The sequence below is a fragment of the Vitis vinifera genome, chromosome 12, assembly GCF_030704535.1.
Source record: "Vitis vinifera cultivar Pinot Noir 40024 chromosome 12, ASM3070453v1".
NCBI lineage: Eukaryota > Viridiplantae > Streptophyta > Magnoliopsida > Vitales > Vitaceae > Vitis > Vitis vinifera.
This window is the reverse complement of record NC_081816.1, coordinates 21,257,988-21,274,118: the sequence shown is the minus strand read 5'-3', so window position 1 is coordinate 21,274,118 and position 16,131 is coordinate 21,257,988. Positions and strand designations below refer to the sequence as shown.

Below are 16,131 nucleotides of genomic sequence, written 5' to 3'. Positions count from 1 at the left end.
ATCAAAATATTTCAATAAGAATTTCTAATTCTAACATAAGAACAAACATTGGTACCAAGACTACTAAAATAAACCATAATCTTTAAAAGCATAGTTCCACCTCCTAATGAGTTCTTCACTGATGTAATCTTCATGGTTTTTGACTTCGTCTTCTTTAACACAATGGTTTCTCTTCTTTTAGAAAACAAGTTTCCTTTGCAACCTGTAAATAAAAATAAGGAAGAGTAGAAAACATCTAAATTATATATACGTACAATAAATAATAAACATAAATGAAATTATAACCTTCACAAAATTAATTAACGTTATCAACTTTGCTTACATGAATAATCCCCTTAGCCTCTTACATACATGGATTCTCCTTTCAATTCATTATATGAAGAAAAAAAAAATTCATTATACGAAAAAAAAAAATTACATTATGAAGTGTATTCAAAATAAAATATAACATATTATTCTAATGTAGACAAAAATATATATTGGCGTCTCTATGTTGCACCTTTAGAGCATTACTTCAAAAAAGACCTCATAAAAGAATTCATCAAAGTAAAACTAGACATACAAAACATTTCATTAATGAAACCAATGAGTTGAAACTAAATAAATAAATTCGTACTCTATCAACAAAATACCCTGAACTACAATTTCAACTAACTATTATGCTTTCCCCAAAATAAGGAAAAAAATGTACTTAAAATTTTTTTAAAAGTTTGATTTTTTATTCAACAACATAGAAGAAATAAATTATGTTTTTATGGGATAAAATATTGTATTTTTAGTATAAGTTAACAATTAAATTAAATCTTTAATAAACTCATAGACTCTAAGTGAATAAATATGCATCAAACACTTATTATAAAGTGTATATATGAGTTAGGATTGCTCCGTATGGACATTTAATGGTGAACTCTTAAAGCACTACCGAATACAAGAATAAGTCCTATAATGCACAATAAATAAAAATACCAAGGTCCAAACATGATGAAAACCATCACATTATCACTATGTTATTATTAAATTTTATTTTTAATTTCTTATATTTTTATTATTTTTATTTATTTGACTACTTTTTATTTTTTACTAGTTCCTTTTATTTTTGTTTATTTTGATAATAAGAGGAGCTTGTAATTTACTAGATGATAAAAATCCTAAGATAGGAAGTATAGACTTATTTTTATATTTTATTTTAACAAAACCAAGAAACATGACATTGCTTGATTTAAGATATCATAAAAATCTTATGTAATTATAAAAGTAAATAATTAAATCATAAAGTTATAGTACAAATAGAATTCTATCTTATTTAAAACATTTGCATCCCAACCTACCAAGATTTGGAACTTAATCCCGAAGAAAGTAGGCCCTTTCAGTAATAGATAAAATTTTTAAGTCCACATGTTTAATGGGCTTTATTGCTCAGTATGGTGAAGCATAAGTCACCATATCCTTGAAATTCAATAACCAAAATTTGATGAGTCCTAAAAGAATGATTTTTCAAAATTTTTACTTGACCATGAAAGTTTTAAAATAATACCAATATGGAAACTATATTCCAAAGGATTTAAATAAAAAAAAATATGGATTCAAATATAGCAAGAACAAGGGTTAAGAAATCAATCCCAAAAAGAGTTCATTCAAAACAAAAAAAATTCAGCATAGTTGTCTTCACCTATACCAATAGATTTAAATTTTCATATAAATTTGATCCAGTATTGAATCAAGTTGGGACTTGTCTCATTTTAAAAATAATAGCAAATACTATAATTTTTCTGTTTTGCACAAAATCCAAAAACCTGATCTCTAACCTATTGGAAAGTCTTAAAAAATGCACCCTATTTTAGGTTTTTCAATCTGGCAGGACTGTTAGCGAAAGAGTTTAGTTACTAAAGATGATAATATAGTCATTTTAGCACAACATTATCACCAAGTGTTCTTTGATAACCCAAATACATTTTCCTTTAGTATCTCAGATATTTACATATCATGTGTAAAATGTGATCAAGATATGTTAGAAGATATTGTCAGATCTAAGTTATATTTTATACAAAATTTATCTATTTAGCTCATTTAACTATGAAATACATGAAGCAAGAAAAGCAAAAAAAAAAAAAAAAAAATGAGACTTCCAACAAAGAGTGCTTAAGCAAAGGAGTTAAAGAGTTGCAAGAATTAAGGCTAGACTATAAGGTGCAATATCCTATTAGTGATACCGAACCATTTATATCCATGTTTACATTTCATTAAGTCTAAGCTAAAAATGACAAGAAAACAATACCTGCCAATATTCATTTCCCTTGCCATTCTCACTTCATCTAAGAATGACTCCATAAATTGACAATTTGAGCCAGGCTTTTTCTTTCCCTGTGAATTAGACAGCTGCATGTTATGCTTATTTAACCAATGCTTCTAGTAGCAATCATATTCCCATTATAAGACATCATTTCTCAAGATAAGGATTGCTGAAATATATACATAGTTGATTTAAAGAAATGAATAAATTTCTAGATAGAAAAATCTTGATTCAATAAAAAACTTAAGCAACTCCAAATAGCACAATTGCATGAAGAAAAACAAAAATATAGTTTGGGAATTTTTTTAATTTTTTTATTATTTTTAGGAAGTTAAACCATAACAAGCATTAGTTTATGCTATAATCAAACTAATGACCACTAAACATTGCATCCTACCTAACCAAATGAAAATGGGAATTTATTTCCTATTCCTAATGACACTGTAGCAATTGGTGGTGGCTGAGGCAATTTAAGATGAGAAACTACTCTAAGAGCCAGTTAGTTGTACCATTCTCACCTGCAACCTTGTAATTTAAAATTATCTTGTATAACATAACAAATAAACCAAAAATTTTAAGGTAGTATTGTGCAAAAATTGTAAGTGATCTAGAAAAGTAAAGGTATCCCAAGGGTAACTTTTATTATTTAACAAATGAGGTACTCACTATTATTCTCAATCTTTTCTAAATTTTGGAGGCTAAAATATCTCCACTGTGCTTGAGCTTCCAAAAGATGAGGCCTGATTTTGAATCAAAAACCTACTTTAGATGCTTATAAATCAACCAGTTAAAAATGGGCCCTTCCTAATAAATAAAACAAACAAGGAGAAATTTTAAAAAAAAAATTATGAGAGATGCCATGGAAGGGCCCTAATGGGTGGCAAAGGGCAAAGAACTGGATCTCTTTTCTTTATTTTAGGAGTAGAGCACCTCATTCCTTTACAAGATGCCCAATGCAACTCAATCATTTTTTGTTATCTTATCTTATTATTAATAACTGTTCTCTAGAACAGATCCGAAAAATGAATCCTTGGAAAAAATCAAGTTAATTTTTTTTTTAAAAAAAATAATGATAATGATAAATAACAAAAATAAAATAAATCAACACCACTTAAAAATGATTTATGTTTTCCCTAAATCAAGCAAACTAAAAAAAACGTAAAACGATTTGTGTTTTTCATAACCAAAAAAATGATTTGTTCTCTAGTATAGATATGAAAAAAATGATTTCTTGGAAAAATTCAAGTTCAAGAAAAAAATAATAATAATAACGATAATGATAAATAACATTAAAAAAAAACACCTCATTGTTCACAAAACCAAACCAATCCAACATAATAAAAAAGACACAAAAGTTCCTTCCACTTTCTCTTCCTAAATACTCACCAATCAAACCGAGAACAAGCAAACAAACCAACCAGATCGAAGATTTGAAAATTCACCCGCTATCACAGAGGATGATGACCTTCAGAAGCATACGCCTACGAGAAGCCATGGAATCAACAGAGAGAATCGAAATTAGGGTTTCAGAGAAGATTCAAAATCAAACCCTAGAAATTCCCAATTTCTTTGGATTTGAAAAAAATAAATAAAAAGTCCCCTAGTTTCGTGGAGGCTTCAAGCCTTCAATAGAGACAAATGAAAGGGGTCGGCCAACAGTATTATATTATCATCCTCCTTGAACAGCAACGAGAAATCAACACTAGTTAGAAATGATTTATGTTTTCTCCAGATCAAAAACTAAAAAAAAAAGAAAATAAAATAAAAAGGCAAAAAATAAACCTCATCCAAATTAAAGTCACTTTCGGTGTTCTCACAATACAATTGTGTAGCCTTGGTGAGATCGAGCTCATTGGAAGCAGCCCCCCCAGCAAGATCTTGTAATTTCTTTGGTAATCGAAGAGATGACGTGATGAATGGAGGACTGGAAAAAGGAATTGAAGAAATGACATGATGAATAGAGGATGGGAGAGAGAAAGATAGCAGTGTAGAAGGTAAAGGCATTGGGAGGGGAGTCACCTTCCGTGGCAATGGTGGTGGGTTGCCAATGTGGGTATGTGCCCTAAGTTTTTTTTTTTTTTTTTTTTTTTTTTTTTTTTTTTTTTATGGCTATCAGGGTTTGAGGGTTTCAAAGAAACAAGGGATTTATATAGGAGAAAATAAAATGACTCTTCTAACAAGTGTCAAGGCTGTTCATAATACAAGCTCCTACCATGACGCTCTTAAAAAGCGGCACGGAATAGACACCAAGTAATAGAAACGTCATTATAATATTTAAAAAGCGCCATTGTTCCTAAAACGCCAATATTAATCCATTTTTCTTTTAAATATTGACACTTTTAATAAGCGACAAGATATGAAGCGTCATTATATTAGTTTTTTGTAGTAGTGCGTCTATTAAGATTTAAATGATTATACGTCTAATATTCATGTTTTGTGTTCCACCAGAGTATTTTATAAAATATTTTCTGAATTTAGTTGCAATATGGTGTGTGTATCTCATATATATGCCAAAATATTGATTGCATTTAGTCCTGATCAATTGCAGAATGTTTGGCCATTTACAACAATTGACTTTTAGATATGTAGCTTAATTGTACCATCTCATTTGATCTTCCTGAAACCGTAATCAAACCAACAGAATGTTTGTACCCAAAGGGAGAATGATTGTTAGTACTATTGAGTCCTGTTGAATGAAGCTGTCCTTAAGTTTTTATTTTTCTATCCTAGACGTTCATACCCGAATAGGAGATTCTGCCAGAGCAAAAATACTACTGTTTTAGGACTCTATAACATCTATGGACTTTCTGTACTTCACCTTCTATGAGAACAGATGGGTTTTGCCTTCAGTTCTGGACATAAGTAGATATTGGCTAATAAAACTCACAAAGTAGGAATTAGTCTATTAAAATTTAAATGATTATTGGTCTTACCATCTGTTTGGAGATGTGAAGTTTGGAGAGAATGGGAAACTGGTGAAGCCAATCCCTCTGTGTCTTAACTCCTTCCCTCAGGTTTTCTGTGCATTTTCAGCTTCTTGCTAATTAATTCTGAATTTTGATGTTAAAGTTCTAGGAAAATATTCAACACTGATCCACCTCAGTTCCAAGCTAGATCACATTCAGCAACTTTTTCTTTCATGTACCTTTTATGTGGTAATGCTTAAGAGATTTCCTCTATGATTTCTGTGATTCGCCTGAGCTTCACAAATGCATTATCTTGTTTAACAGCGATATATCCCCAGAAGTTATGGTTATCAATGAATAACTTGAATGTTTCATTAGTGAAGCATGTAACCAATGTTTCTTTTTTTCTGGGTAGTGTTATTATTTGATGCTAATTCTAGATCTGGTGATGAGTGGTCTCCTTCTATTTAAGATGAGACTTGAGCCTGTTAGTAATTTTCTCAGCAACCTTTGATTAAAATGGAGCTTTTGTGAGCATGGGACTCTTGGGTTACTGATAAATTTGACCACCCATGAACAACAAAACTACATTGCTTGTTGCTCAGTCCAGTCTAAGGATTTATGTGTTTGTTTGTTTTCTTTTTTTAAATTGTAATTGGAACAAGGTCAAATGGTAAGTTTTCCATTTGTTACTTCAACAGATTGTGGGTCTGCTTGATAATGTTTTGAAAAATAGTTTTTACAAATCAATTTTTAAGAATAGCTCCTAAATGTTTGGAGTAATAAAATTCTATTAGGAGACAAATGTTTTACTCTAAAAAAACACCTTGAATTTTTTATTTTTTTATTTATGAAAAGTCCTCTTATTTTTATACAAACTTTTTAAAAAATTGATTTTAATCCATTTAGATGATAATAGCTTGATATGAAAATGTTGGAAAATAGAAAATTTTCACACTCTAGTTAGTGCAGTCTATGAAGCATTCATCAGCATTATCACATTGTAAATTCTCATCTTGGTCATGAGCTATGACCACAATTGTTGAGCGTTTTTGCATATTTGTTCAAAATTTTGTTTCTAACATTGAATATAATCCCACCCTATTAGGTCCCTATGATGTAATTTTTCATAAAATCAAAAAACCTAGATAGGGTTTAGAAGTTAGGAGGCCAAAAAAATATGAGGATTGAATTGAATACAAGATGTATTTAGTGACTATAGCACCAAGGCCATGAGATGTGAGAGTGGGAGGTTGAGGTAGAGGGGAGTGGTGTTCAAAAGAGAGTGGGCTCATGTAAAGGAGGAGGAGATAAAGGGAGAGGATGTTTGAGATGAAGAGGAATAGGATCTTGAGGAATATCCTCAAGGTAAATTTGACAAGATTTTGTAGAAGGAATGGTTGGTCTTGGTGAGTTATGTCGTGAAGGATCTCCAAGTTGAAAAGACTGTAATTATCTACTTGATGTTCTTGAATACCATTCATCAATATTAGAAAAACTTGTAATTGAGAGATTATGAGAGAGAGAGAGGGAGGTAGATTCATTTTTGATAAAAAGAAAACATGTCTCATTAAAAACTACATGTTGAGAAATGTAGATTACTATAAGGAAAATGTCAAAAGATGACGCTTTTTAAGTGTCAAGATAGATATAAGATGACGCTTTTAAAAGCGTCATATATTAGACTGTCATCTTTTTAAATCGCATACGTTGACACTTTTTAGAAGCGTCATCTTCTTTGCACGTCAACCATGACGCTCATAGTAAGTGTCATTATTTGAAACATTGACGCTTTATAAGTGTCATCATATGTTAATAATTTCATTCATGTCAATATTGACACTCAATGAAGCGTCATTGTATAGGCAGAAGCAACATTGACACTCAATATAAGTGTCATCTTATAACTTTTTATTTGTAGGAGCAACGTTGACACTTAATAAAGCGTCATTTTATAAGTAGAAGCAACATTGACACTCAATATAAGTGTCATCTTATAGCTTTTTATTTGTAGGAGCAATATTGACACTCATAATAAGTGTCATCGTATAGCATTTTATACCTTGACACTAAAAAAAATGCCATATTTTTTTAACATCAAACTTGACGCTTTTGAGTAGTGTCATCTTCTGTTTATTCAAGTAAAGCATGACGCTTTAAAAAAGCGTCATCTTATCTCATATAAAATTTTAATAGCCCAGAAATTAAAATGTCCTAATTATGCCCTATTTATAATTTTCTATCAACAATTAAATTAATAATGAAAACTTAATTTAAGAATCTCCATTGACAAAAAGTATCAAATATGGTCTTCCTTTTTCACTATTACAATTTATCCATAAACATCATACATAATCAACAACTAAAACCAACAATTTTACAACTTCTTCTTCAACTTTGAATTGTTCATAACCTTCACTACATCTAGTTTTACATCATTTTTCTTCCAAGTGCAAAAGGATGGTTGTAACTCACTTTCTAGATGCTCAATCTGCAAAATAATTGAGAGGGTTACATATTTATTAGTATTAACAAATAGTTAAGAAGCAACTTTGTAAATGAAATGTGTATATGCCAATTTTTAAATTTCCAAAATATCTTTCTTCCATTGCAATAAATTTCAAAATATCAAAAGAACTCAACAAACTCCAATAATTTTATTACACCAAATTTCTAAATATTTTAGAACTCTTATTCTATTTTTTAAAAAAAACAGAAAAAAAAAAAAAGTTTTTATCTCATTGACTATTTTGGTATGATTTTTATCTTATTTATGAAACTTCAACCATTAACATCTTCTCATTCTTCTTATAGGTTGTACAAGACATTAGATGTTTTGCATGAGAAGGAACTAAGGAATGAAAAAAAAAACAAAAAAAACTAGAAGTCCGAAAAATTATAAAATTGTAAATTAACATATTTATGTAAAATTATAAAATTGTGTTAAAATATCTATGTTCTTCTTATTGTATTAGTATATCAACATTTAATAATATGAGGATATCTATTATCTAAATATGGAACTTGCATGAAATGATCTCTAAACATGGAATTGATTCATAAAACTTACAATAACCACAACATGTTACCTCAAAATTCTTTTGATGATATATTTTGAATTGTTTGTGGGTGTCCTTCATCAAGAGCAGTAGTGACGTTGTTAATAGAATGACCTATGCCTTTTTGTACAACCTGAACAATATATAATAAACAATTTAACAACCAATTAGTAAGAGGTGCTATTTCCTTCCATAGGCTTATTTGTAAGAAGTCTTAAACTAACTTCCTATTTTTTATGTAAAAGAAAATGGAAGTACAAGATATTATATACTTTAAACCCATTAGTATAGTAGGAGACCTTTATAAATTTAGATTAAAGAAGTTTATAAAGCTAGTAATCTTAAAGACCAAAAATGCTTTTGTAGAGAATAGACAAATTCCTAATTCATGCACATGTAATGAAACTAAAGGCTCCACGAAAATGAGCTTGGACATGCAGGAATTTTTGTAGCTATGCTATTATAGGATTTCTTCGAATCTAACTGATAATAATTTGTAGAGGAAATATACAAAAGTTGTTACACCTACCATGTCTACTTGGCTTCACCTCTCAATATGCCAACTATACATCAATCATAATAGAGCAACCCCCAAAATGATCCATATTGAAAACACTGCCAACTAGGAGTACAAAGATATACATTAACAAATTATCATTGTGAATAAATCCATTATAAAATTAACATTAACAAAAGATTGACTACATCTTTAAAAGAATATGAAGTTGTATTAGACTATAAGTTATAAGAGGTACCTTCAAACATGAGTAATGATTAACTGAGTCACTAACATAACCCAATGTGATCGAACTTCATTAATTTCCATTTCACTATATGATTTCTTCCCGCAAAACTGAATTGGAGTGACATATACAATTCACTAAGTTCAATTGACCGAAAAAAAAAATGCTATAGTAAAATGACCAACCATATGAATTGAATCAAGTGCAAACCTTTGATGTTAGTTGGTTTGGATTAGCAATGATTTCCTTCATATATCTCATCACGTAATACCCACATTCCACACTACCTGGTTGTCTTGGGCACTATGGGAAAAGTATCAACAATTGCAATAAACACTAGAATGATGTTCTTACTTCTTTAGCATCTTATTGATGATCATATTAATAACCATCCATTTTCTAATTTTTGTCATAAATTAAGTGGTGAAGCAATATATTTTAATCTAAACAAATAAGTACTTACAACCGCTTTCACCCAAGTTGGCTCCCTCTTTGATGTTTTCTGTTTTTCCAGTGGGTTGATTCTCATTGCCCTACAAAAAGAATTAAAAAGATGTTATTTAGACACTATCAATTGTATTAAAATAGGAGAAAATATATACTTACATGTTAACTATGTCCTTAAGATCATCACATGGTTGACAGGCCATTGGATCAAGGTAATATGCAATCATTTTCTTCATCTCCAATGCCACTAACACCCAATGGAAACTAAAGAAAAGAAATGAAAATTGTAATATAGTATCCACAAATTCAAACATCACAAACTAACTTACAAACACCATATTGATATTTAGGATAAAAGGTTACTCTGGGTTATATGGAATAAGCATATATTCAGCATGCTTTGTATTCTTTAGTCGATCTGCAATAACCCTTGACCTGTTTTCCTTGCTTCCCTCTCCCATTCCAGCTTTTGAGACCAATGCTGGATTGGCAAAAACATATCGTTCAGCCTGCTTTGCATCAATCAACTTTCTATGCAAATGCCTGATTATAACCCACATGACAAGTTATCAACAATCATTATAGGTCATTAGAAAATAACCTTCTATCTCATAATCTTGTGAAAAGTCATTCAAAAATTATAAAATCCCTTACCAGATGTAGTATAAAATACAATTGGATGACACTTCTTTTGATGATATTATCATTTCCATATCTTCTTTCATCATGAAGGTCTCGAAACTCTCACCAAAAACATCATCTGGGAAGTTTATAGGGTGTGTTCTTGATGTACTCAGCATGAGGCCAACCAATGTCTCAAAAATTTTCATATCTTGTGGTTTTTCACCCTTGGATTTGACTTCAACTTCATTTACTTTTTGTTTCTTTGCTTTCTTAGATGCCTGTACAATTAAGAACCATGGTACAAATCAAATTAACTAGTTTATATATATATATATATATATATATATATAAAGTCACTATAAAGTTTGGTAATTAAATTTACTTACTAAGATGGAAGTACGGATGATGACCAAATCAGTTGGCCACAAAACTTGGTAACCAATTGCAGCCCCAACAGTAGTAGTTTGTCCAAGAATAGGAATGGGAAGGGGTGCACTTGAATCATAAGGAGCATCAACAACTACTAAATAGTTGAGACCACATTCAAGTATAATTGTTCCACCTGCCACTATATTTTCCTTGGTGCCTATGGCCAGCTCACATTTTCTAACCTACAAAACTCAATTCACAATAATCACTTCAATATTAGTGGGTTTATACAAAACTAACGTAAATGCATTATCATCATCAATCACCTTATAGCTCCTATTACAATGATAAATGCAATTTCATTTACATTCAATTGCAACAAACTTGCATGATAACATTTTAGTCCATTGCATATAACTCAACCCATAATTTAGACATATCCTATTATATGTTGCCACATCAAAGAAGACCATATATGTTGCCACCAACATTTGAAGTCAATTCAAACAACAAAATTAAATTAAATTATTTCTCGTATTAGAGGAAACTTTGTCATCAAATTAGCTTAACTGAATAAATACCTTCTTCTGTGGTTCTATTGCTTCTGGTGGGGTCACATCTTCAACTTTACGGATTGGCTTATCCACTACTTCTGGTAGGAGAAGTTGTTTTTGCTTCATGTTTGAACTGCTAACATCAGATTGGGGAGTAACAGCTCCTACTTGAGACAGTTTTGCTAGCACTTCTGCCTGAAATATTCTTTGTTCTTCTTTAGATGCTGCTATGAAATCCCTGACAGCACGATCTGCAACACTATTGAAATATTGGCGAGATGTGTAGTGCTTCCCTTTGGCCCTAACTCGACCACTATACTCAGGAGTACCCAATGCTTCCACAAGTATATCATTACTTCCACTAACACTTCTACCATTCTCTTGAGACTCTTTCAATAGCTTGTCCTTAAAAAATATTAATTATAAAGTTAAATTGCAAATTTGTTATTGTAAATAACTTATTATAAATATATGTAATTAAAATTGAAAAATATTCACTTACTATTTTCTCAATTACTGGTATGGCCACTTCATCAAAGGTGCCGTCCTTTTTTTCCCTTGCTTTCTTCCACAATATGCTTCGATCAATAGTTTCAATTGATCCACTTGCAACCATCTTTCAAAATAGGACAATGTATAATATAATTATCATATAACCCTATTATGTATTATGCATAAAATAAATAAAAAACAATTAATAGGCTTACACTTACCATCTCTTCCTCAAGACCGGCATATCCTTTCCTACTTAGATGGTGATTATAAATGTTTCTCTTTCTTCTTTCTTTTTGAATTTCTCGATATTCCTATAAATTAAAATTTTATAATTAATGAATGTGAATAAGAGGTATGTAAAGAGTCTTAATTATACCTTAAAGTTGTCAGACAATCTATCTTTGACAAATATTGTCCAATCTTCATCCTCAATAAAAGTATATTGAATTGGTGGTCTTTTGAGGAGCTCCGGTTGGTCTTCGAAAGGAAGAATGTACTTCACTGTTAGCAAGTTCTTAAAGGACCGAAAGCATTTTCCCATTGTTAACATACAATTCCTCCTGCTTTTATGATTTAAGGAAAAAGCAGTCTGCACATTAATACCAAACTTTAGTAATTTCAAGAGGTTAAGAATGATAGACATTTTGCATCAAAGTGATTTAAATAAGAAATGGTTACCTCAATGCTGTCCCATAACTTATCATTCAACTGTTTAGGTACAACATGCCAAGTTTTATATCTTATTGGCACCATAGTGCGTGCTAACACGCCTAAGTAGCTTGTTAGATGAACTGCTGATTCTCCTATGAAAATGCCATCAAGATTGTACTTAACCGGCAACTTAACCCCCTTGCTTCTGTTTTTTATAATCATATGCTTCCGTGTCATCCCTCTGTACTTCCTTTTTATGGGTTTTTCTCCTTCCTTTGTCTCCATTCTTGTAACAAAAAAAAATAAAAAATGATAAAGATTAGTTAAAATTATATTGCATATAACCTAGTCAAAGAATAATTGTAAAACATAACTTTTCAAAGAAACAAATCCATAATCATTGCACAATGAAATGCAATAGATCATGAATTCAATAGATCTTTTTAGAATTGTTCATCATATAACAAGGATAACACTTCATTTAAACTTTTTTTTGTCCCGCTTTGTTTAACATTTCATTTATTTTAAGCAACCCAAGGGCCTTTGTATAAGAAAGCTAAATTTGCAGTAGGAATTTCCTATAAGAATCAACATGGAAGGAGCACGTGGTTTCAACAAGTTCATCAAGTCCATAAGAACTTATGAAAGCTTTTGGACTATCGGTTTGTGTTACATTAAGTTTGGAAAACACAACATGCATATTGATAATAAAAAATTTCATAATTTTTTTACTCACAAACATAACTAATTTAGTATCTTCCATGCACAATTTAGGGAAAAGGTTTTAATAAATATGTTATTGGGAGATGTTAAAGAATGGTCAATATTTTGTGCAAAAAAATAAAGAAAGGATAAAAATTACCTATTTTGTGGCTGTTGCAACCCATTCCATGGCCTTTATTCATACATTAGCATTAAAATACAGCTACATAGAGGATTTGTTCTCAATCCAAATCCCCTCACAATCGCCTCGCATACATGTTGCATCTGAGTCATCCATTACATCAAACGCTTCAATTTGTGGCAATGCCCCTATAAAGGGATGGTGTTCAATCGAATTGTCAACAAAGTCTTCACCTCCTTCCATATCCAAGAAATCTTTTTGAGGAGTTGACAAAACAACCGACCATCTTGGATCAAGTTGGTCTTGCACATAAAATACTTGCTTAGCTTGGGATGCCAAAATGAAATGAGTTGATTTATGAGCAATTTTGCTAAATTCAACTAATGTAAAGCCAAGATCATCAACTTTTATGCCATTTTTATTATCAACCCAATCACACTTGAAAACCGGTATCCTAAACATGGTATAATCAAGGTCCCATATCTCGGTAATAATGCCATAGAAACAAAGCTCGCCAAACACTGGATTTTGATCCTTTGCACTTGCGATTTGCATTGTTGAAGCTATAATACTAACTCCACTATTTTGGGTAGCTCGTAAGTCATCTCGTTCCTTGGTATGGTATCGACACCCATTAATGACATATCCATGATATTTAGAGACATAATGGCTAGGACCATGAGCGATCCACTTAAGGGTTTCAGATATAGGTTCATTATTACCAATTGCAGCTTCAATCTGTAATTATAAATAATAGTTATTATGTATGTTAAACATTAGTAAAAAGAACACTTCACATTTTAACACCATTCCAATACCTTTTTTCTCAACCAATAAGTAAAAGTCCGCAGGTGTTCATCCTGGAGCCACTTTTGTCTTTTTGATTGACGAGGATTTTTCAATTTCAACCATTCCATGTGCTCTCTATGTAATTATTTATAAGAAATTCAAAGTTAATGTCTTAAAGTTATTTTAAGTATCAGACACAAATATTAAGTGTTAGTGGTTCTTACTCAATATAAGGTTGAACAATAGTTGTATTCTCTAAAACATAATGATGTGCATGTAACCACAAATTGGAATCAATTGTCACAACTTGACCTCCAGGTATTGGTGCCCCAACCTTGTGGTCAATGTTGGCACTAATAGGAATCCCAATCGCATCTACATTTGATAAATACTCTGTACAAAATTCAATAGCTTCCTCTGCAATATAGCATTCAGCGATACAACCTTCGAGCCGATTACGGTTTTGTACATACCCTTTCAAAACTTTCATGAATCTTTCAAATGGGTACATCCACCTTAGGTAAACTGGTCCACAAAGTCTCACCTCCCTTACAAGATGTACAGTAAGATGAAGCATGATATCAAAGAAGGAAGGTGGAAAGTACTTCTCAAGCAAGCATAATGTCACCACCAAATCATTTTGTAACTTATCCAGTGCAGACACATCAACCACTTTGCTACACAGAGCATTGAAAAAAAAACTCAATCTGCAAATAGCATGCCTTACATGCTTTGGCAAAAGGGATCGTAATGACATTGGCAATAACTGTTGCATTAATGTATGATAGTCATGCGATTTAAGACCATAAAGCTTCAAGTCTTCCATTGACACAAGGTTTCTCATGTTAGAGCAATAACCTTCAGGAACCTTTAATTGTGATAAAGTTTGGCAAAAAACCTTTTTCTCCACTTTAGATAATGTATAACATGCAGGTGGGAGATAAGTTAGATTTGATTCAAACCTTGGCCCCAATTCACACCTTAAGCCCATCTCTAGCAGGTCTAGGCGAGAATTAAGTCCATCTTTCGTCTTACCTGGAATGTTGAGTAAGGTACCAATGATGCTTTCACAAACATTCTTCTCTATGTGCATTACATCCAAGCTATGACGAACATGTAGGTATTTCCAATACTCAAGATCAAAGAATATGGACTTCTTTTTCCAACAATTTGTAGTATTGACATTCAACTTGCCTTGGGAGTTTTTTTTTTTTCCCCATGAATTAGAAATGACATAAATTTTCCTTAGGATTTCCTCTCCACTCAATGGTTGCGGAGGTGAGCTAAACTCTTGTTTACCATTAAATGCCTTCTTTTGTTTCCTAAAAGGATGGTTGCAAGAAAGAAATCTTCTGTGACCTGTATATGAGTTCTTTTTCCCATGCTTCAATCTGTGAGAGAATGTATCTTCCCCACATATGGGACATGCAAAATATCCTTTAACTACACAACTAGATAAGTTTCCATATGCAGGAAAATCATTGATTGTCCATAGTAGAACAACTCTTAATGTAAAGACCTTTTGCTGATGCACATCATAACATTCAACCCCTACATCCCACAACATTTTTAAGTCATCCAATAATGGTGCTAAATAAACATCAATGTCATTTCCAGGTTGTCGTGGACCTGATATTAATAAAGATAGCATCATAAACTTCCTTTTCATGCACAACCAAGGAGGAAGGTTGTAAATGACCATTATAATAGGCCAACAACTATGTCTACTACTCATTGAACTATGAGGATTTATACCATCTGCTGAAATGGCAAGTCTAAGGTTTCTAGGTTCTGAAGCAAAATCAGGCCATCTGTGATCAACTAGCTTCCATGATGGGGAGTCAGATGGATGGCGCATTTTACCATCAAATTCTCTTTCTTGAGCATGCCATATGAGGTATTTTGCAATTTTTGGGGATTGAAACAATCTTTTAAATCTTGGAATAGGAGGAAAATACCACATTACTTTTGCAGGGACTCCCTTCCTCTTTTTAGTACCTGTTCCATCTAACTTCCACCTTGAAGTTCCACAAGTAGGACAAGAAGTTGCATCCTTCAACTCATTTCTATACAATATGCAATCATTGGGACATGCATGTATTTTCTCATATTCCATTCCCAATGTATTCAATGTTTTTTTTGCTTCATACATAGACAGAGGCAACTCATTGTTTAGAGGCAACATATCTCCAAGAATACTTAAAAGCTCTGAAAAGCTTTTATCAGACCATCCATATCGTGCTTTCAGGTTGTATAATTTGACCAATGCAGATAACTTTGTAAAGTTTCTACAACCAGGATATAAAGGTTTTTGAGCATCTTCAAGTAATGTTTCAAACAATTTTGGGTCATTCTTACGA

The 16,131-nt window shown here is 31.6% G+C and overlaps 1 protein-coding gene and 1 long non-coding RNA gene across 3 annotated transcripts; both read right to left on the bottom strand.

Annotated features, from left to right (window-relative positions):
• Positions 1–7,445: 7,445 nt before the first annotated feature.
• On the bottom strand, positions 7,446–9,395 carry LOC104881051 (uncharacterized). Of its 2 annotated transcripts, none has more exons than XR_787105.3 (4): positions 9,209–9,395; positions 8,785–8,877; positions 8,286–8,388; positions 7,446–7,687 (listed from the first exon to the last, which is right to left on the bottom strand). It is a non-coding gene; the product is annotated as an uncharacterized LOC104881051 (long non-coding RNA). The 2 variants fall into 2 exon arrangements; XR_002031219.2 differs by lacking the exon at positions 9,209–9,395 and adding an exon at positions 9,011–9,080.
• A 944-nt stretch (positions 9,396–10,339) lies between these two features.
• On the bottom strand, positions 10,340–12,130 carry LOC104881077 (uncharacterized). Its single transcript, XM_019223424.1, has 6 exons — positions 11,864–12,130; positions 11,706–11,798; positions 11,495–11,608; positions 11,020–11,397; positions 10,470–10,680; positions 10,340–10,347 (listed from the first exon to the last, which is right to left on the bottom strand). The coding sequence occupies exons 1-6, from the start codon at positions 12,128–12,130 to the stop codon at positions 10,340–10,342; spliced, it is 1,071 nt and encodes a 356-aa protein (XP_019078969.1).
• Positions 12,131–16,131: the final 4,001 nt, after the last annotated feature.

Coding starts and splice junctions, on each gene's coding strand:
- LOC104881077 (XM_019223424.1), bottom strand. CDS start 12,130: ATGTCTATCATTCTTAACCTCTTGAAATTACTAAAGTTTGGTATTAAT. Junction 11,799..11,863: donor GATTGTCTGACAACTTTAAG/GTATAATTAAGA, acceptor TTTAATTTATAG/GAATATCGAGAAATTCAAAA. Junction 11,398..11,494: donor TACCAGTAATTGAGAAAATA/GTAAGTGAATAT, acceptor ATATTTTTTAAG/GACAAGCTATTGAAAGAGTC.